The 23,576-nt window shown below is 42.7% G+C and overlaps 1 protein-coding gene across 1 annotated transcript in view; it reads right to left on the bottom strand.

Moving 5' to 3' along the window:
• RP1 (RP1 axonemal microtubule associated) overlaps positions 1–23,576 on the bottom strand; it is a 225,597-nt gene that overhangs the window by 70,918 nt on the left and 131,103 nt on the right. Inside the window, exons 27-32 of the mRNA XM_065398305.1 lie at positions 18,093–18,247; positions 14,795–14,873; positions 12,201–12,282; positions 9,720–9,775; positions 9,519–9,551; positions 2,295–2,464 (exon numbers count right to left, since the gene is read on the bottom strand). Coding sequence (XP_065254377.1) covers positions 2,295–2,464; positions 9,519–9,551; positions 9,720–9,775; positions 12,201–12,282; positions 14,795–14,873; positions 18,093–18,247 — 575 coding nt within the window. The remainder of the gene's footprint in view (positions 1–2,294; positions 2,465–9,518; positions 9,552–9,719; positions 9,776–12,200; positions 12,283–14,794; positions 14,874–18,092; positions 18,248–23,576) is intronic.

The raw sequence follows: 23,576 nt of genomic DNA on the forward strand, positions 1-23,576 counted from the left end.
TGTTTTCACTGGGGACAAGCAGCAGGCACAGCCATGGCTGCACTCTCCACTATACACTGGCCGGTATAGTTGAGCAGCCATGTGGGGGCAGCAAGCTACCTGCCACAAAAGTGTGTAGTAATGGGTGCTTGGTCCTGGCTGCAGGAGCTCAAATAGGTGTTCTGCCTTCCTGAGGGCTCTCCTGAGGCAGTGCAGCTCCATGTTCCCCTTGGCTACAGGCTGTATCTCAATGGCACAATCTAACACTAAGAATTTTACACAGCCCTCATTACTGCAGGGTGCAAGAACATGTAGTAAAGATTTAGGGCCTGATACTTTACACATTAGAGCCAATGGCAAATTACCCAATGATTTCAGGGTTAACACGATTAAGAAAATAAAAAAATATGCAAGACAATGAGCAGCATATGCTATAAAATACAAGAAAGGAATCATGTTTCTTGCTGATTTACATCCTTGAAACCCACTGTAATATAATGAGATTGCACTGGGGTCTGAACACTATAACTGAATGTAGTTGATACCAGTCAGCTCTGTGTTCTTGGGGAACCAGGGCGCAGTATCCAGCCTGTCTGACTCATGAAGGACACCCCCCACCAGCCTCTGCTTGAACCAAAACCAATCAGAGAAAAGACTTGCAGAGAGCAGTGGGAGACACACCTAGACCCCTCCGGACAAGGGTGATAGGATTAAGGCAACTCCTCTAGCCTCATCTTCATCAAAGATGGGACAGGGAGGCATTTCCATTAACATACAGAATGGAGAACAGAGATTCCAAGGCAAGAACTGCACTGAACTCTGGGACCAGAAAAGCAGGGAAGCACTGCATCATGCGGGATCTCTGCTCCAGATGTTAATGAACCTACACCTGCACACACCCAGCTCAGCAGTTATCAGACCAATTCTAGTAATGAATACTTGATTGATATCCAAAATACTGAAGCATCTTAATTGCATTGTGAGCTCCCTCCAAGGAACATCGCCCAAAGCCAGGAATGATCAGCTCCCAGGTCTAGCCTGAACAAAACAACTTGAGTATTTTCCCTTGTTTACACATAAACAAATCTAGTGTTCTCCCTTGAACCACTGTTGTTTCTCTACAAAAACCCCTACCTATGTTCAAGTAAGTGTTCTGATGCATGAATCCAAACTCTGCATCAGTTCCACTGGGATTTCATCTTCTCCTGACTGATTGTGCTGGGGGCTCTGCCTGTCTCCAGCACTCAGGGCCCTGAGCTACCACCATCACCTGGGAACCCCGACCAGTACAAGCTTCATGGAGTGGTGAGATCCCCCTCTCTCTCTGTTTTCTTTTCTACCTCAGATATAACTTTCTAACCCTGACTTGTTTGATCAGGTATAGTTTTCTATATATGACTTTATAATGTAACTGCTATGTTTGTTTAGGCTCTCCTTGTGTGGTTATCACTATTATTCAATAAATAACTTTTATGGTTAAGCTGGTTGCTTCTCTTTCTCTCTCTCTCTCTGAGCTTTACTCTTTTGTGTTTTTAGCTTCCCCATTTACTCTGCAGCAACGCTTTTCTTACCTAAGCTAAAGATCCCTGTAGCGCCCAAAACTACTGCAAGGTTTGCTCATCAAGTGGGTTACTACCGGTACAATTGTAACGTTAAAGTGGGGATAGGGATGTGCTGAACCTTGACATACAAGAGTGGCAGCTTGAAAGTGCTGCTTGACCCAGTCCGCCGAGTCCAGGGGCTTATAAGGGTGGCAGACTGAAAGTGCTGTTCGACCCAGCCTGCTCAGGTTTACTCTATTCCGGTGTGGTGCTGCTTGCTCTGGTCCACTCAGACTTGCTCTGTTAGTGTGTGTGTGTGTGTGTGTGTGTGTGTGTGTGTGTGTGTGTGTGTGTTCATCTGGTTCTGGAGGAACCCAGCCCTTGGGAACCTAGGTCCTGGGGCTGGAGGAACCCAGCCTTTGGGAACCTAGATCCTGCAGGATAGCTCCATTGGGAGGGAACTTGGAGAAGGGAGAAGTAGAGCTCCGTATACGAACAAAAGTGTCACAAGCAGTACATTAATAGAATTACAGAACCCCCCCACCCAGAAGAGTTACCCTAATAAATGAGCGTACCCCAAAGTAACGAGCAAATCTGGTAACAAGTTGAGCAGGGTTGCAGGAAGTGGATGGCCCAAGATCTAAAGTTATATCATTCCATCTTTGTAAATAACTATGTCATTTGTAGCAACCAAAGCAGCATTTCAAATATATCCTTTGGCTAGAGCAGAATGTCATTATAATCTCAGTGCAGTATTGTATAGTGATGACTTACAAGGAATTCATCCATTGCTCTGGGTAGAAAGCACACATATTCTGGGTTTTGTGGAGAAAGGAGAAGGTCACCACTTTTGCCCTTTGAGCCATAAATCACAAGGGTTCTTTTACACTTCTGTGGCTCTGGGGAATCTCTGGCAGTTTTAACCTGCACTCTCCATTGTCGTGCTAAATAAAAGCAAAAAAAAAAATCACATTTTTAACAGTGAGTGGGAATACACAGGGATTTGTTCATCATTATTACTACAAAGCATTTGAACAGTGTCATAAATTTACATGATGCTTTACAAACAATGGACAGCCACACACCCTCTGCCTCAAAGAGATTACAGTGTAAATAAGAGATGACATACACAGGACTGCAGTTGAGGAGTGGATATGTAAGGGGATATTAATAATGTGGACAAGGGAAAAGGAATCCTTGGCTAAGTGGTTACATTAATTATTCTATTGCTATAATAATAGTGTAATAATTTATAATAAATTGGTTGGTATAATTAATTGTATTTATTTATGTATTTATTTAAATATAATTGATTTAATTCATTCATTAATTTAATTTCTTAATGTATGTATGTATTTCATATGAAAATTATTTATCTATTTAGGAGATGGTAGATTATTTAAAACGGAAGACATTAACATAGGAGTCACATGAAACAACTGAATACTAGAACACAGAGCTGCTTGAATAGTACAAATTAAACCATGATTGATTTTTAAATATTTTTGTCAATAAGAATGATCTACTCAGTTGACTATGATTTGAGGGATCAAATTATTCACTAGGGATCCAATTTAAAGCCCAAAAAATTCAGTGGGAGTTCTTTCATTTTGCTTCAACATGATTTGGATTGGGCCCTGTTAGAGTGTATTTGGACAGTTGCCAAGCATTATGAAATTGTTTGCCAACCATGAATTCTAGCAAAAATATACCCGGAAATTGTATCAAAGTTATGAATTATTCTCCTGTTTAAAAAAGTTGCAGAAAACAGATCATGGAGCAAAAACAATACTGTGAGACTTAAATGGATGCTCGTGACCAAAAGAGTAGTTCCTACTGGCTGGATGGAATTTGCTCATGATTTCAAAATGACTGACCCTTGAGGGATCATGCTGATCGTAGGGGGCAAAGGAACCTAACTGAGATAGGAAATTAAGAATCTGTGCTTAGATTGTGATGTGTACTTCTATAGTGTTGTCATTTGCTGATGATTTTAATATAAAGGAAAACTATTTCATGATCATGTGTCTGCCCACAATGCGTGTTGTCAAGAGAAATTTTAGAGGCATTTAATTCACTTATAAACCTGGATGTATTTTTTCCTGTTCTTAAGCTGCATTTTTTCCTGCCTATTTTTTCCCTCCATCTGTTTGTTCTAGTTTCCTTGGCTAATGCTTTTTTCCTGTTTTCTTCTTTGTTTTATGTAGCTTATCCTGTCCCAACCCCCACTCTGTAGAGAAGGCTTTCTGTGTCACAGCTGATTGTTCTGTGGCTCTTTTGGGTTCAGACACAGCACAGCAGGCAGACATGCAGCTCACAGTCAGTCTGGTGGGTGACAGGCTAGCTTTTGTCTTTTTAGGGTTATTTCCAGGAATGAGTCAGATGCAATATGTGACAGATACAAACCTTGTCTAACGAGGAACTTTATTTGTTAGATATGTATGGCCAGCCAGCTTCAGCCCTGCTGAGCATAGAGATGCAAATTGCAGCTCCCTGTGGCAGCCTGGCATGTTGTGCCCCTTAGGAATTCATGCTGGTGAGGGAAGTCATTGCTGGAACTGTTGCTCTTTTGGGTATTCCACTGTTTTTTTCAGTTTCAACCAGGTCTTCGCACATTAACCCCACAGGCAGAGGGGCTGACGCAGTGCTACAATGAGTCAGATCATCCCTTAGTCACCCAGGCCATGCCCTATCTACAGTAAGCACCACTCTCTTTGAGGGCTGCACAGGCTGCCCCCAGAACCTAATGGAAGGGAGATTGTGACCACCACCTTATATCACAGTGCCTCCCTGGTAGACTTTCCTCCACCTGGGCCCTGCTTTACTTGAGCAGAAGGTGGATAAGCCAGGGTGAATCTGTCCCGAGGCAAGAAGGCAGCCGTGCATATGTAACACCGACAGACACCAGTCATCAGTGGGCTGGATTGAACCTGGGACTTCTGGAGCTTAGTGCATGATACTCTACAGCATGAGCTAAAAGCCAACTGGCTGTTAGCTGAGGCTGTAAAGCAGACTCATTTTATCTCTCTCTCTAAGTGGTCTCGGTGCCACTAGATGGGACAGAGCACCACACTCAGGAGGTGTGGGGGTTACACATAGTTGCAGGCTTTCTGCTGCAGGATGCAGCGTGCTGAGCACATATTATGAGACCAGGAAGCCATTCTGAACACTGTGATTTATTTTAATTGTTGCCCATGGTTGTATCTTTTCTTAATTATTATTTCCAGAGAAAGGTTAATGTATCAGTGATCAAAGAGTTGGGAGTTTACCAGGAAATGAATCAGTGGTTAACAGATTTAAGGCCTCTTAGGCATCTGCGACTGCTTGTTCTCAAGCGTTTACTTTTCATTCCTTCCACAGTCTAGTGTCCTGGCCAAACCAACCTAATTGCATTTTCTCTCACTTTGGTAAATTCATTTCAATCTGCTCACTCCAGAGTCAGAATAAATGTTTGTCTAACACTTTAGCTCCCTTGGACATTTGCTTATTAAAAAATGGCTACATTAGAAAAGGAACTAGTTGCAAACATCAATTGGTTGATGTATAATGCAATGGTGGTTGGGATGGTGGCTTTATATTCATATTTGGTTTTTGTCCAAATCTGGAAGTTCTCCCATCACTTCTTTCAGTCCTTATTCAGACAAAATCTGCCACTAAAATCTGTGAAAGCTCTGGGTGCTTAGCACCTCTGAAAATCAGGCCACTATTTAGGTGCTTCATTTTAGATAACCAGGATTGAAAATTTTGGCCTTTGTACCTACCTTGCATGGCCACATATAAAAAGATGCATTTACTTAATATATCATGTACCATTCACTGTGTTAATGTCAGTGGATTGTATTATCTGTATGTTATGTTTATTAGCTATGGCCCTTTTCTTTTGAAAAATCAGTCTGGGACTTGTTAAATGAATTAGGGAAAGGAAGTGGAAAGGCTGTTTTTCAACAAAGTATCAAAATTCTCTCTGTCTTCTAAAAAATCAATGTAACTAAGGCTTTCATCTTCATGTTAGCCCAGCAATGCTGCCAGTGCATAGGCACTTTGTTAACTCTAACAAATGAAGCCGAATCAGCCTTAATGACATCCTCCCAATGAACCTCTTTGACACTTTGATGCATAGAAGAAATGCTAGCTGCAAAAGTGGGAAAATCAAACCTGCAGTGACTTCTGCACAAAGAATCAAGAACATTTAAAACAGACACTATATTTTAAGAGTGAAAACTGTAAAATCAAAAGAAAATAATACAGGGGGCTACATCTTCTTCTTATATAAGCAATGTAGGTCGTTGTTGGTGTTTTGTAGATATTGCTCTATGATTTTCCAACATCAGTGCTGTATGTTCTCAGGACTGATAAGGACATACCACTTTCTTAGATGTAGCAGCTGCTTAAATTATTTTACTGAGGGAATGCACAGAGATCATGGAAATTTTCTGGTCTCTTAGCTTGCTTACTTTGCTTGTCTTTCAGTAGCTTGCTACAGAGTTTGCCAACCTGCTTGATTTGCTTCTTCAGTAACTTCAGAGTCCACCTGACAAAGGGCATTGTCGCTGCCATTTATAAACAGGGCTGTCACAGGACACTATCAGCAGCAACCTGATCACTGGCATTGCTGTAGCCTGGAGAAGGCTGCAGGCCCACCTGGAGGCAATTTGTTGCGGGATGAACACTGAAAATCACTGGGCTAACAGTGTAACTGGGAGGATATAAGTGGAAGGAACAGGAAGCAAGGGGGAGCCCAGAGGGGGAGCCTGGGCTGAGGAGTGACGGCTGTGGGGAAACCTCCCCATGCTCTAAGCCAGCATTACACTACGATACTTTGTAATGAATGAATGAATGAATACATGGTGAAAGAGTAACAACCTGGTGTGTGTTCATGACTGAGACCACACATACTGGCCAGGCAGTGGAGTGCACCGGGTAGCAACAGAGGTGCCTGTGACATGGACTAATATTAACCTGCCAGGAGCCTGTAGCCTACCTGTGATCATTTTTACCCCATCAGCAGAAATTTGAAGGAGGAGAAGGGGCTAAATAAAATCTGAGGAATTTCTGGGGAGAAATTTTTCTGTGTTTTCTATTTGTTTTTATATCTCTCTCTGCCCAATATCCTTGCATGACAATATCTGTTAGCTGACCTGCTTTCACTGCTGCTGAACCACACTCTGTGCAACACCCATAAACTCCTGCAATACCCCAGAGCACCTCATGAACCACACGGCAGGAGTCTAGCTCCTTTTAACTGACTGCAGCGTAAACAACACTGTGGTACACTATATCTTGCCTCTTCCCTTATTGTGCATTATTCTGAGACTCCACCTATCATGAGGCATGGGGGCGGGGAGGTGGGGGGAAAGGAAAAAAAAAAGAGATTCACCCTGATTCTCCCTTGATTCTCATTTGAGTGCTGAGAGCAATTATCCATCTTCTTTGCCAAGGCAAGTGTATTGGAACCCCTCTCTCTTACATTGAGCACCCAACATGCAATGAAGAGGGCATGAATAGATCTGCTGCCCTACTTTGTTTGAGAGAGTCTATCTATGATCTGCAGATGCTCCAGAGCTTGGTGTAGCTCTGCCTCCTGCAGGCAGAACCCTTGCCTTAGGTAGCTCGTGGATATCTGTGTTGTAGCCCATTTGCTGGTCTCTAGAATGAATACTTCATTTATAGAAAGTAGAGTGGCAGCTTGACTGAAAAGTGCTGAGATTCAACTAGTGCTCAGGAGACCTGCTTAACAATGGTGATCAGCTCAGTTTCAAATACCCCTATCTGAAGAGAAGGTAACGGGGAAGATGATGGCTGAGCAACATTAGCCATATCCAGATAGAAGGAGATTCTCTGGGTTTCGAGAGTGGCTTATTATCTCTCAACTGTTTTGATGTGGTGACCTTTGCTTTCAGACAGACCTCAGCACAGTGCTCCATGCCTCTGTGACCTTGAGGCAAGGCTGGATTACTACAATGCCTTTTTCTGATGGCTTCTCTTGGAACTCACTTGCAGATTGCAATTACTGAAGAATGTGACATCTTCACTGCTCAAGGGCCTTCACTTGTGAGAATCAGTAACACCAGTGTTCTGCCATCTGCACTGGTTGTCTATTATTCTGTGAGTGTGTTTAGTATTTAAAGACTTAAATACAGTCTGTGAGAGGGTGTATACCTGTCATACTATGATCTGCAGTACCAATTGAGATCAGCAGAGTTGAAACTGCTGGGTGCAGATTTGAGAGGTCAGAACAAAGGTCTTCTCCATCAAGGGTCTGTGGCTCTGGGGAGTTCTCTCTACTTTGACATACACCCAGATACTGCACATGAGTGGATACCTATGGGTTGAGTTCAAGACCTCCTTCCTAACCCCTTTGTTCTGTTAACCTCCCACAAGCCTCCGTCTTGTCTCTCATATTATTCAACAGCTATATGGTATAGCTGATTAGACAACACAGGCTGAAATGACACCAGTACTCAGATGACACACTGCTCTACATCTCCTTTACATCAAACAGTACCATCCCCTGGCTTTCTCCATGCCCAGCTGAAATCAACACTTGGATGAAGAACAGATGGCTAACGATGAATCGAGCAAGATGGAAGTGCTGCTGATAGGCCGAGGGAGGCTTTTCAAAAAACTTGCTTCCTCTTTAACACTCCCACTATTGAGAACATCTGCCCTCAGACTGACAAATCAGCTTTGGTGTCCTTTTGGACTCCTCAATGCTACCAAAGGCTCAGATAGACATGAGATGAAGAACACCTCACTACCTTATTGGCTGGCCAAAAGATTGTGCCACATCCTGTCAGACATAGACATAGTCATGATCCATGCATTCATGCTTGATTATTGCAATGGAATACATCTCGGAATGAAGTCACACAGCCTGGTAAAACTCAGACTAGTACAAAAAACAGTAGTCCATCTGCTTAGCAACACAGGCTGCCATGAACACATCTCCCTGATGCTCCAATCTGAACTGAATGCTTACTGAATGCAGAGTCCACTTCAAGGTCTCTGGTGTGATAATCAAAGCTCTCCATGGGAATAACCCTAACTACCTGAGAAATTGCCTCTCCATCCATGAAAGCTCCATTCCACTGGAACAATGCAACTGTTGACCAATAGGGGAGACTTTGAGAGCAGGACACCAAACGTGCTGAAGTTGGACCTAGATTTAGCCTATGGGGCATATCCCACAAAAGATAAGTAACCACAAAATTCACCATTTTCAAAACTAAATGCAAAGCTCTGTTCTTGACTTTATTTTCCCTCAGTAAGATTTTCAGATACAGACACCAACTCACCCACCACACTAACCCACAAATGTAAATCAAACACCTATGAACTCATCAAGTTATTTCTCCTTAAAGCTGGCAAGGAAAAAAAAAAGAGGTTATTTATAGTGCTAAATACTTGAGCTACTACAATGATAGGCACTATATCTGTGGATAGGTAAGTAGACAGACAGATTTCTAATATTAAGATTTCATTTACTCAGCCAATTTTATTCAACCAAATGAAGATACTGCGTTTAACTACACTGACCAATTTTATAGCTTAAGTCTAAATTATTTCTGGATACTCTTAGAAAAACTCTGCTGAACTCTGACCTGAAACTGTTTCCACTGTCACTTCACAATACATTTTTCAACTCACTGATGCTTGTTGGGGGAGCTGTCCCTGTGTATTAAATGACAGTGGCATTGGGTAAACAAACCAGTTCTTGAAATCTGTTCTCAAAGGAATTTCTGACTGATTTCAGGACTGAATAATAGAAATGGGAAGAAAACCAAAAATGGTTTGTGTATCTCCTTTTGCTCAATTCATTTGAAAAGACAGGACACGTCACCTTTATAGATGACTATACTTTACTACTACTTGATTCTTTACATAAATGATTACTGTGTGAGGAAACTAATTTGCTTCATTTATTTGTTCACTTTATACTGAAACTGAGTTTAACTTCAATGTCAAAGTTCTGGGAGGAGAATATAGAGTGTTTCTCACCTTTGGTGGATGCCTTCTGTGAATTACCATTTTCTAAAATAAACAAATAAAAAAGTTTTATACTTGTTTGCTGATAAAGCTACTTAAGATGTCTAAATTTATAATCACATTCACAAAGAATTTTCATATTCTCGGCCATAACTAGTCATTTGATATCTAGAATATTGTTAAAATGCAAATTCTCTTTACTGGAATACTTACTTTTAGCAATTAGCTCTCGCTCGGTCTTCCCATCATCCTGGTACTCATCTAACCATCTTTCATTGTAAAGAGATAATAATTAGACTCATGGCAGTTAGTAATTAATCTTTTTATGAGGAATCTCAGCATTATTTCCACTCCTTTCACCAATGTTTTTTTGTGCATCTCTTGTCAAGCTAAGTCTTGTAAACACTTACTGGGCCAAATTCTCTGCTGGTATGAATTTGGCACAGCTTCCCTCATTCAATGAAACTATGCCAACTTATACCACAGGCAATGGGATTACTCATGGTAGTTAGCACTACACCTGGTAGTTACGAGTAAGTATTGGCAGGTTCCTTAGATTCTAAGATCTACGAGGCTTCTAGAGCTTCTATGGACTGGGCAGCTATGATGGTGAATTTCACCTCAATTTTGCCCTTCACTGTACATTACAGAATTTAAGGGCTTAACCCTAAACTTGACATGCTACAAAAATACCCCCACATACTTCGTCAACTGATCCCCCTATCTCATATTAGAACGTTTTACAGCCATTACATGAGTTCTCTTATTTTAAAATACTGGTAATCATTATAAGTTTCCAACTTATTGGCTCCCTTTTGCTGTATCCTAAACAACTGCAATTCATTCTACTCTCCATATACAAAGTAACTATGTGAATAAAACTCTTGTGTAGGGAGAGAAGACTAGACTCCATTATGTTTAAACTATTGTTGCAATAAATACCTTGATTAACCTTTGTGAATTCTCTTCTAATCCCCTCCAAGAAACCAAAAGATCACTAACCATTTTTAAAAATAGACAGGAAACTTTGGTTCATTGGTAGCACTTACTGCAGGCAAAGAATTACGGAGCCCCTCTAGTTCTATAGATAATGTCTCTAACCTTTTTCTAGTGCTTAATAAGTTCTTTTTGACATGGCAGTTTTATAGCAAGTCCACAGTCTTAGTCAAGTATTCCTCCCTTAGGAGGAATCTTATAAAATCTCTCTGACATTACAGAAACCATTGTCTACTCTTCAAATAACCAACTTTAATGTAAACCAAACTAATTAAATAGCCTAATAGATAAAAAAACTAATCATTACAATAATAGTTTTAGAGAAAAAAAATAGTTATTAGCTAACAATTTGCAGGATTTTTGCAAATTGAATTTTTTTTTAAGCTAGAGGGGAATTTTCACTTAAAAACAGACAATGTTTCCTTTCTTAACTGAATTTCTAATTGATAATCAAGATGGTAAGACAACCCCCACCCTAAAAAATGATTGAGCTGACATGAACAACTATTTTGTAGCCAAATGTATATATACTCCAAGTATTTGGAAAGCCTGTACTGCAATGCATAATCTGCTTGATTTTAAAATATGCTTCTCTGAATCATTTCTATAGTGTTAGATATAGATATCATACACACATGCACATATATTCATCTATAACTCTTTCTACTGCAAACCTATCTGAAGTTTATATGGTGGTTGCTTCAACATACAAACTGCTGAAGACTAGGGCCTGGTCTACACTACCCGCCGGAATCGGCGGGTAGAAATCGACCTCTCGGGGATCGATTTATCGCGTCCCGTCAGGACGCGACAATCGATCCCCGAATCGACGCTCTTACTCCACCAGCGAAGGTGGGAGTAAGAGCCGTCGACGGGAAGCCGCGGAGGTCGATTTTGCCGCCGTCCTCACAGCGGGGTAAGTCGGCTGCGATACGTCGAATTCAGCTACGCTATTCGCGTAGCTGAATTTGCGTATCTTAAATCGACCCCCCCCTGTAGTGTAGATGTAGCCTAGGTTGTTGTCTAGGATGGCAAAATATCTGGAGCAAAAGAATGTTTAGTGGCTCTGACTGGAGGCTGAGAGAGTTGGATATTTTTCAATTTTGCCTATGGCAGCAAAATTCTAGAGCCAGCATTGAGACAAGGAAATAGAACTTTGCTAAATTAGCAGAAACATTTTAACTATCCTCTAAGACAATATCAACTAACTTTTTTTTTTGCACCTAGATATAAAGTTCTCTTCAAAGTTTTCCAATATATCAAGTTCAATCTAATGACCTTTGGTGACTGGGAAATGCCAAATGAACTGGCCTAAATACATATGATTGGAAACTTTTAACATAATATCTTTTAAGGAGCAGAGAATTGAAACTTTATTTCGTTTTATATGATATGTACATGCAAGGTAAAGGAAAAATTATTGCACCTTTTCACCCACAGAACATTTGGCTTTTGACCTTTTCCATCTTATTCCATGCCCTCCCATGCTGATCCAGCAGCCTTTTCTGCATAGCTTGGAGCAGTGAATTCTGTTCACCCCTTACTCCCTGGAAGACTGCTGGGCAGGATTCATATATTCAGGCTTTGTACAGACAGCAAAGTGGTTTTTTTAAGTGTTTGGCTCCTGTCTTGCAATGTTTTCCTTAAGCTGCTTGCAGTATAACAAACTACAATTCTGATTTCCCATCAATGGCATACCTGTTACAGGGAAACACAGCTTCTTGATCATCATCTTCCTCTTTAAATTTGACAACCACCTTATCAAGGAACCATCCATTGCCTGGGTTGAAATGACAAAAGTTTACTTGCAAGTTTGTATTTTTGTGGAGAAAAAAAATATCTTGAAGAGAAAAGTTGAAACAACTGTTTTCCCAACAGCAGATCTCATTATGTCAAAACTCAGCTAAAGAAGTGAAAACATTAACCTAATACCCTCACAAGATTCCCATACTACTACTAAGGCACAATATTCCTAAGCATAGGCAAGAGACTATCTTGATTCCAGCAGAGTATTCTTTGTGTGGAGACAGGAGTGTACTAGCATCTGTAAACTGCTACCACCACTCCCACTTCAACCTATGCTCTTCTATTCCTTTTGTTCAGGTTCACATATGGAGAAAACATTCTGCTTGTGCAATTTGCCATGATTCACTGTAAGAACCAGAATCCTTGGTCCTTTGGGAATGAAGTACATGACATTATGAATTCAGAGAAATTGGATTAATATATAACATCCTCATTCATGTGTTCTTACAATAGCCTTATACAGTCTCTTAAAAATATAAGCTTTCAATCTTGAAAAGAGTTCAATAAAAATCATTTTAAATAAACCACCAAGGCAAAGTATGGTGTAAGAACCGAATTACTATTAGATTAACTAATTCTGACTGAAAAAAAAAATATTGAACAAAAGGGGTTCTTCTATTGAGGTGAAAACTTCTTCACTAAGCCTTTCAAATTTGTGTTTTCTTCAAGCCTTGGTTTCAAGGGTACATTTTTGTTCAGCTTTTTCCTTCTATAAAGAGAGCAAAGCGCACTCTTAACTAAACTTATAAGTTATTGCCCAAGGTAATCACATAACTTACATTTATGTAACACTTAGATTGTGAAAGATCCAAGCCTTTAACAGATTAATCATATAGAGTTCACTTACCTATCACCAAACTACCATTCACCAATCACCATTCTCTGGGGCAGAACATAACAGCCATTCTCTACCAGCAATACTAAACAAGTGACTAGCAACTTTTGGGGCAAGACATACATAATAAGCACCACTTTAAAGAGAGGAATTAAGTTAGTCAACTGAAAACATAGGACAAATTTAGGTAGGCTGAATATAATTACGTAATTTAGAACTTGGCCATGATGCCCCGGTTAACACTAGCATTCTTGCAAAAAGGACAAAAGGAATGTTCAAGACCTTGTTTTCACATTTTATCCAAAAGATATTTTCCACAGGACAGTGGGCAGGGCACTGGTCCAGTACTGACTCAGAGGGAAGAATGCCACCTACTGAATCTTCAGAACACCTCCAGGTGCACTGGGTTTTTTCTTAGGCAATGCCCATTCCAGCCAAGTATTAGGAGCAGAAGGAAATTATTAAATGATTTGAAGTAAATTAAATGATTTGAAGCCATCAGATTGTGCATAATGCAAGATTAAGTAACTGTGCAAACTTCTTATTGTTTGCAGCGCTGTTGTAGCCATGTTGGTCCCAGGATATTTGAGAGACAAGATGGGTTAAGTAATATCTTTTATTGGACCTGACAAAGAGCTCTATGTAGCTCGAAAGTTTGTCTCTTTCACCAACAGAAGTTGGTCTAATAAAAGATATTATTTCACTCACCTTGTCAGACTTATTATTATAACCCTTCTCCTCCTCCCTGCCTTCCCTCCAATTGCTTGTTACATTTACCCGTTGTATCTGGTCCTTAATTAGATTGTAAGCTCTTTGGAGCAAGGACCATATGTCTGCATAGAGCCTAAAACAATGCAATCTGATCCTCAATTATGAGTATTGACTAGGTTTGACCCTGCTTAGCTTAGGAGATCCAATCTGATTCTAGTCTGCAAATACTTTACTGTAGCCCTTTCAAAATGTCAGCTCTTTTCTTTTACACTATGCCAGTGATTCTCAACTGTATTACAAATTGATACTGATCTCAGGGCCCTGCAGGAGACTCTCCTCTTATCCGCGGATATGATCAAGGCTACTCTCATTTTGTTTGAGACCACACAGAGCATATATAATGCCATCCACAGGAACAATCCCACACTGCCCAGTACACATGAAGCAAATGGCCTAGTGCTGCCAGATTCTCTCTGCGTCCTCGTCACCACTAGGATGTTGTTGTTATGGTTCTCCACTTGGTGGCAAAGTGGCAGTCAAATCAGTGCTCTAACTTTATTCCTGTACCTCATTTTCATTCACTGTCTATAGAAGAATCATTTTATCTAGCTCTGTATGAGTTACCCTTGTGAATTCTTCTGTGGTACTCCGTATGACAAATAAATAGCACTCTGTTATAAATCAGCTTGCAAACCAACAGCTAACTGATGTTATTTGATACTACATCCCAGTTGCCTTTTGCTGCCCATTACCATAGCTTTCTACAATCCCACCACTGTGACTAATCTGCAGGAATAAGTACTTGTGTCTCTTTTTTAGTCTTCTCACTGCAAGGCCTTTTGTAACACTTTGTATGAAGGATGTTATATATACAGATAAAGAGTATTGTGCTGTAAAACAGCTCACAAAACAAATTAGTCACTAGAAAATTAACTCCTACCTGGACCAGTTCTATCATGGCTAATCACAAGTTTCTTCAGGTCTCTTAGTGATACAGCCTTTATGAAGAAGATATCCACCTGCAGAATCATCAAAATGAGATTGATAAAGGCCTTGATCATGTAGGTCCTTGCATGATGTTCAGGGGCATGGACAAGATTGTTGCTTCCAGATGTAGCTTAACACTTAGCCCTCTGTTCTGAGTGGTAGCAAGGAGGGTAAAAAAGGGGAACGGTTATGTTTTAGGACATCTGGTGTAAGCACGATTCTCACCATGTTAATGAGAGATTTAGCAATGAGTTCTCCTCTTGGGTCGTACACCTACTGCTGATGAACAGAGAAAGAGGATGCAAAGTAGTGTTCTCATTCATGCAGGATCATGTTTTGCTGAACTTCCTCTGCTGATGATTGCTTTTTATTTGGTGCCTATAGGTATGATGCTGCACATGTCCTAGGCAGGTTCAAGCACAAACTGCTTAAAGTAACATTAATATATAAAGGTGGTTGTTTACTGCAATCAGAGTTGTGATGGCAGATGTGTAGACATACCTGAGCTAGCATTGATTTAGCTAGCTTGAATTACAAGAGCCACAGCAGCAGCACAGATGGCAGCATGGGCTGTACAACTCCACCTGAGACCCTGGGTATGTTTTCAAGTGGCTAGCGTGTGCTGCTGCCTGTGCTGCCATATCTCCACTGCCATTGTTATTCAAGCTAGCTAGATCAAAGGGTACGTCTTCACTACCCGCCGGATCGGCGGGTAGTAATCAATCTATCGGGGATCAATTTATCATGTCTCATCTAGACGCGATAAATCAATCCCCGAACGCACTCCCCATTGACTCCGTAACTCCACCAGAGCGAAAGGCGGAAGCAGAGTCGACGGGGGAGCCACGGCCGTTGATCCCGCGCCATGAGGACACGAGGTAAATCAATCTAAGATATGTCGACTTCAGCTACACTATTCTTGTAGCTAAGTTGTGTATCTTAGATCAATCCCCCCCCCCTCAGTGTAGACCAGCCCAAAGCTAGCCTCGGTATGTCTACATGTGCTGTAGTCACACCTCTGATTGCAGTGTAGACATACCCTTAGCAGCACAGAACTGGCATGGCCAACTCTATACTACCTCCTCTAAGGCCTATCGTTTAGTGCAGGGGTCGGCAACCTATGGCACGCGTGCCAAAGACGGCACGTGAGCCGATTTTTAATGGCACGCTGGAGCCTGCCGGGACTCCAGCGTGCCATTAAAAAATCTGCTCAGCCCGGCCCGCTCTCCTCTGCCCTCCGCTGCCCCAGCGGGGGCAGGGAGCAGAAGCATAACCGTGCGCACGGGGTGGGCAAATGACCCCACTCTCCCGCGCCTTCTCCCCTCCCCTGTAGCTCTGCCTCCGCGCGCACCGCGCTCTGCGGGTAGGGGCTGCGCACTCCCGCGGGGCAGTGTTTGGCTCTGCGGGGAGGGAAAGACGCTCCCCGCTCACCCGGAACCCTGCCGCCGTGCGCGCAGAGCTCTGGGGGCCGAGGCTGCGCGCTCCCGTGGGGCAGCTTATCAGGCTATGCGTGGAGCCTCATGGTAAGGGGTCCGGGGCTGGGGGGGTTGGATAAGGGGTGGGCGTGGGGGCAGTCAGGGGACAGGGTGGGTTGGATGGGGGGGGTCTCTGGAGGGGGCAGTCAGGGAGCAGGGGGGGTTGGATGGGGCATGGGAGTCCCGGAGTCTGTCAGGGGACGGGGGGTGGATAGGGGTCAGGGCAGTCAGGGGACAGGGAGCAAGGAGGGTCCTGGGGGGGCAGTTAGGGTGGGGGGGTCTCTGGAGGGGGTGGTCAGGGGACAAGGAGCTGGGGGGTTGGGAGTTCTTAGGGGGGCAGTTACCCAGCCCTCTCCCCTGAGCCCTGACCCCCCCACACACACACCCTGCCTTCTGCCCTGAGCCCCGCACACACCCCAGACCCCTGCCCTGAGCCCTGTACCTCCCTCATACACACTCAGCCCTCTGCTTGACTCCTTCATCCCACCCCCACAACCCTAGCCCTGACTCTGGCACCCCCACACATCCCCAGCCCCCCCTCTGCCCTGACACCTGCACCGCCCCACATCCCCAGCCCCCCCCCCCCCCACCTCATGCACCCGCCACATCCCCACCCCCACCCGGTGCACCAAACGGGAGCTCCTGCACCCTCCCCCCCACATTCCCATCTGCACCCCTCGCATCAAATGGGAGCTCCCCAGGTAAGTGCCCCACAACTGAACCTCTTGCCCCAACCCTGAGCCCCCTCCCTCATTTTAGCTCCTGGCCTGACCCTTCACCCCCAGCCCTGTGCTCAGTGCACTGCCACCCTCAGCTCAGTGCAGAGAGAGGAGGAGAATGGCCAGAACCAGGGAGAAGGTAGGTACCCACTGTATGTGGGGAGGGCCGGGATCCCAGACTGGCAGCGGGCTGATCATAGGATCCCGGCTGGCAGGAGCCGGCGGATGGAACCCCTGAGCGGCAGTGAGCTGAGCCGCTCAGTCCACTGCCGGTCTGGGGTCCTGGCCGCCGGTCTGGGGTCCTGGCTACCGGCCCCACACAGCCCACTGCTGGTCTGGGGTTCTGGCTGCCGGACCCTTGCCAGCCGGGGTCCTGGCCGCAGGCCTCGCTCAGCCCGCTGCCGGCCTAGGTGAACAGAACCCCAGACCAGCAGTGGGCTGAGCGGGCCGGTGGCGTAAGATCAACATTTTAATTTCATTTTAAATTAAGCTTCTTAAACATTTTGAAAACCTTGTTTATTTTACAATACAACACTAGTTTAGTTATATAATATATAGACTTATAGAGAGAGACCTTCTAAAAAACATTAAAATGTATTACCGGCACACGAAACCTTAAATTAGAGTGAATAAATGAAGACTCGGCAAACCGCTTCTGAAAGGTTGCCGACCCCAGTTTAGTGTATCAGTTCAGTATGCCCCCAGTGTAGGGAGTGTGTTGGGGGCAGTAGCAGAATGTAACTTGATTCTAAGAATTACATTAACCTAATCAGGGAACAGAAACACTACCGTAACGCCGTGATCTATGTGTCCAATCAAAACTAAACAGAGCATGAATTTTGAATATCCAATACTCACAGTAAACTATTCATTCAGAATCTACAGGCCAAAAATTATTAAATAAATTTATTCTGTGAACAATTTTGAATAAATATCTGAGAAAACTGAATTGCTCAAGGATAAATGTGTAAACAGAAAATATCTACATATGTTGAAAAAACTATTTGCTACAAATAATTTGCTAGCATTGATCAGTTTTGCACATTTTTTCCTTTACCTGTCCACGCTGAAACTTGACTTTATTATTCTTAGCTCTATGCAGCTTTCTCTTGCCAGAATCTCCTCTCGTTCCAATGAGGGTGGCATATACATTAGAATCTGTTTCAGCACCAAGTTTAGACCCAGTATATACATGGAGTTCATAAATCACCACTAAAAAAGGACAAAAATTTGCATTATTTTTCTTTCTAATGTATGTATATATGAACTTTTCCGTCTATAGCTGGCCAGAGGACGGCACACCTTCTGACCTGTTTGTAATTAGCCACACCAATCCATATATTCATCACTTCCAGGCTCAATCTGTAATACTCTGTACCTAAATATGAGACCACTGACCTTAAAAAGCTACAGTTTGTTCTGAACAAAGCAGCCCAACTGCTCAAAAAACGGGCCATCAAGTGTGCGTCCCCCAATGCTCTATTTTCTTCATTGTCTCCCTGCTGAGTACTAGGCCAAATACAAAGTTTCAGTCCTATTTTTCAAAGCCTTTTTGAGGATTGGCTTAAGTTACCTGGGGACTGTTTCACTCTGCATGATCATGACCTCAGACAAAGATCTATGTTCCACTGGAAACATGGGATGGTCATCAACAAGAGTGAAATTAGTGCATGAAAAACACAGAATTTCACCCCAAGAAAAGATCAGGATGATCATGAACCTCAGCACTTTCACAGCAAGTGCAAAACCCACTTCTTTGACTCAGCCTTCCCACAATAACATCACAAAAGCAAAACAAACAAAAAACACATGTGTAGTCCCAGCTGACCAGACAGGATAAGGAGAGAAAGAAATATATGTGACATGTATACTTCAATAATTTTGGGATTTGACCAAATATCATGATAATGCCACCTTATGAGAACTCGCACGTATATGCATATGCACATTGTCTGTACTACGAAACCAGATTGACCATGACCAGCTAAAGGTGGTAAACTCTATTTACAGTAGGTGCTTTAGAGTTATTTTATTTAGATATTTTGAAGTGCAGTAATATTATCATAATTGTCCAAACAGTACTAAAACTTCTGTTTCACAATAATTATTTCCAGCAATTACATACTACTATATTCTGCTACACTTTTTCAGTTATTAGAGGTTTTTAATATTTTTTTTTGCTCCTAATTATATCTTAGTGGAATTTATCCATGCAGTTTTTCTATTCTAATCACAGCTGGTCACTAGTGCTGCTATCTAGTAGACAATAGGAGAGATTATTGTTCCACTAATGGAGATTTTTAATAGCTCTCTGGAAAGAAGAAAAGTACTGGGGGATCACGGGAATACACATTTAAGCACAATCTTTAAGAAAGGGACAGAGGAGAAACCAGGAACATATAACAAACTACTTTGACCTTGGTATTAAACAATATACTATAAGCATTAATTAAAGATACTACTATTATTAAACTACTAGTCTTACTTCTAATAATAATGTGACATTTATATAGAACTTTTCATGAAAAAGGATCCCAAAACACGTACACACACACACACACACACACACAAAAATCACTTCACCCACCATGGAAGTGTAGCCCTTTCCAGGGTGGAATGTAGTGGTTCCTTAACAGTACAGAACACTGCAGAAGCATTTAGGACAGGAAGTTAAGAATACCAACATGTGTATTTGCAGCTGCAGAGGGAATTTAGGTATTAGAATATGGCCATGACACTTAGAATAGCACCTGTAACTCTTGCAAAAAGTGCCATAGGATTTTTAATTACCTTGAACTGGAGTCTAAGCCAAACAACAGCATCTCCAAGTCCAACACTTGACCACCAAATAGGGTGTAGGATAAATGTGAAATTATAGAATTCGAGTTAGCTTAAGTTTGGCTAAGGAAATATGTGTGTGGTAAAGAAAGACCCTGACTAGCAAGTAGAAGAAAGGCCTTGAAAATAATAAAAGTCATAAGGCCAGAAGGAATGAAGCAGGGAGGATGCCTGGTTCAAAGAATAACTAACGAAATAAGGGAAGATTTCTAAATAGGAGACGTCTGACTGATAGAGGTGACTGCAGATGGTTTTAAATAAGACAAAGAGAATCTGTCTTAAAAGGAGCCAACATGGACCTTCTGACCCCACATACCAGTGTTGAAGCCTATGTGAATCCAGGTGCAATGGAAAAACTGTTGGGCAGGAAGTAGGAGGGGAGGAAAGGCCTTGGGAAGAAAAGAGGCTGTTAATCTTATCTGGATTAAAACTGGTAATAAGGGTAAACTGGCTCAGGTTAGTTTTTAGCTGAAATCAGTACTTGGCTGTGACATCACTTGTTTGCTGAGTATAAAGAAGTTGACTCTTAAAAGGTTCATTGCCAATACCTCCCTGACCACACTGGAGCCAACCAATATGTGTCTGAGCACCCAGGGGTTTAGCCCATTTGATTAAATGTTTATCAATATTTTGTTACTGTTTGGATGTACTAAATTGCTTATTATTTAGGCTTTTTTAGGCATGTTTAGAGCAATTGTATAAGTACCTTTGGCCTTTGGATTTAATAAAGGAATGTATAATTAAATCAGTGTTTGTGGTTTCCCATATTAATAATTTCAAATATTATTAATAATTCCAACATAGGCATTAAAGAGTCCCGTGGCACCTTACAGACTAACAGATGTATTGGAGCATAAGCTTTCGTGGGTGAATACCCACTTCGTCAGACGCATGTAATGGAAAGCTTATGCTCCAATACATCTGTTAGGTGCCACAGGACTCTTTGTTGCTTTTTACAGATCTAGACTAACACGGCTACCCCCCTGATACTTAACATAGGCATTGGTTCAGTGCTGGCTCAGAGGGAAGAGTGCCACCTCCTGAATCGCAATCACTACTTCCTGCAACATCATGGCTTTCCTTGGAACTCCCCCATCATATTTACTAAGACGAAGCATACTTAGCAACTGAAATATAAGACCTCATCCCAACAAATACATAATTGAGAAATGTTCAGTTCTATTTCAAAATGATTTTAACATGATAGCTCATGGTATATTAATATTAGTGTGTACAGATTAGCAATAATAAAATAGAAGACACTCCTCTTGAAATAATAGGGAACTGTTCAGATGACGGAGGGCAGAACGTAATGGTAGGCCACTATACAGGGGAAAATAGCAACTTGTAAAGAGCTACAGTGATCAGTATTGTATACAATACTTTTTGGGTCAAATTTCCAAAAGAGCATCTATGGATTAGATTCTGCCACTCTTACTTATATCGAGTAAGCAGATCTCCTGGACTATTTGTGGAGGAAGGTACTACATGTAGTTAGTTAGAGTGGTGGAATCTGGCCCAAAGACTGAACTTACAATTTTGCACCCTTACCATTCACACCGAAAATGTTGAAATTGCAAACCACTTGCAGGTGCTAACAAAAGGATGCAGACTTTTAACTACATAATTGTACCAGCAAATTAGGCAAACGTCTATATTATTTGCACCTGCAAGTGATTTGCAGTCTTAAAATTGCAAAGGCAAATAACTGGCACACAGTTTTAGCAGCCTATTTGAAAAGTAAGCCCTTCAATAACAAATGACTCACAGGAACGAAGTACCAACAAGTTACTTTGGGGGTGACATCAAACTGAACGAGCAAATGCAGGATGTACAGGAAGAGAATTAGAAAGAATTGCAGTTTAGCACAGGAATATGAGCAGATCAATGGCTCATATATTAAATAAAATTGTAAAACCATGGGATAACCAGGGAGAATATAATAAGAGTTGAATGTAACTTTTCAATGGATACCTATCTGAATATTCCACTTAGGCCTGGTCTACACTAGGAGTTTATCTCGAATTTAGCAGCGTTAAACCGAATTAACCCTGCACCCGTCCACACAACGAAGCCCTTTACTTCGATATAAAGGGCTCTTAATATCGATATCTGTACTCCTCCCCGACGAGGGGAGTAGCGCTGAGATCGGTATTGCCATTTCGAATTAGGGTTAGTGTGGCCGCAATTTGAAGGTATTGGCCTCTGGGAGCTATCCCACAGTGCACCATTGTGACTGCTCTGGACAGCAATCTGAACTCGGATGCACTGGCCAGGTAGACAGGAAAAGCCCCGCGAACATTTGAATTTCATTTCCTGTTTGCCCAGCGTGCAGAGCACAGGTGACCATGCAGAGCTCATCAGCACAGGTAACCATGCAGTCCGAGAATCGAAAAAGAGCACCAGCATGGACTGTACGGGAGGTACTGGATCTGATCGCTATATGGGGAGAGGATTCAGTGCTAGCAGAACTACGTTCCAAAAGACGAAATGCCAAAACTTTTGAAAAAATCTCCAAGGGCATGATGGAGAGAGGCCACAATAGGGACTCACTACAGTGCCACGTGAAAGTTAAGGAGCTCAGACAAGCCTACCAGAAAACCAAAGAAGCAAACAGAAGGTCCGCAGACATGCCGCAGACATGCCGCTTCTACGCTGAGCTGCATGCAATTCTTGGGGGGGCTGCCACCACTACCCCACCTCTGACCGTGGATTCCGAGGCGAGGGTAATCTCAGCCATGCCTGAGGATTCTGCGGATGGGGAAGATGAGGAGGAGGAGGAGGAGGAGGAGCTCGCGGAGAGCACACAGCACTCCGTTCTCCCCAACAGCCAGGATCTTTTTCTCAGCCTGACAGAAGTACCCTCCCAACCCCCAGACAATGAGGCCATGGAAGGGACCTCCGGTGAGTGTACCTTTGTAAATATAAAACATGGTTTAAAAGCAAGCGTTTTTTAATGATTAATTTGCCCTGAGGACTTGGGATGCATTCGTGGCCAGTACAGCTACTGGAAAAGTCTGTTAACGTGTCTGGGGATGGAGCGGAAATCCTCCAGGGACATCTCCATGAAGCTCTCCTGGAGGTACTCCAAAAGCCTTTCCAGAAGGTTTCAGGGCAGTGCAGCCTTATTCCGTCCTCCATGGTAGGACACTTTACCACGCCATGCTAGTAGCAAGTAATCTGGTATCATTGCATGACAAAGCCTGGCACTGTATGGTCCCGGTGTTTGCTGGCATTCAAGCAACATCCGTTCTTTATCTCGCTGTGTTATCCTCAGGAGAGTGATATCGTTCATGGTAACCTGGTTGAAATACGGGAATTTAATTAAGGGGACAGAGGTGGCCGTTCCTACTGGGCTGTTTGCCTGTGGCTGAAAAGAAATCCTTCCCTGCAGTTAGCCAAGTGGGGGGGGGGGGGATCATTGGCACTGAGCTTTTCGTGTTTGGCTGGCAGGGATCTTCCCTGATACCAGCCACGCAGTGGGGGGAAGGGTAAAGCGATGGGGGGGTGGGTTAGTTTGGTTTCTGCAGGGATCTTCCCTGATACCAGCCACGTGGTGGGGGGGAGGGATAAAGTGATCATCCCAGAGAACTGGATCGGGGGGGGGGGGTAGTTCGGTTTCTGCTGCTGCACGTTAACAGGAAAACCGAAGCACTCAACAGGCTTTGCTTGGTATATGCGAAAGCAGGGCTCTGCTTTTCTG

Source organism: Emys orbicularis, chromosome 2, assembly GCF_028017835.1.
Source record: "Emys orbicularis isolate rEmyOrb1 chromosome 2, rEmyOrb1.hap1, whole genome shotgun sequence".
In the NCBI taxonomy this organism is placed as follows: domain Eukaryota; kingdom Metazoa; phylum Chordata; order Testudines; family Emydidae; genus Emys; species Emys orbicularis.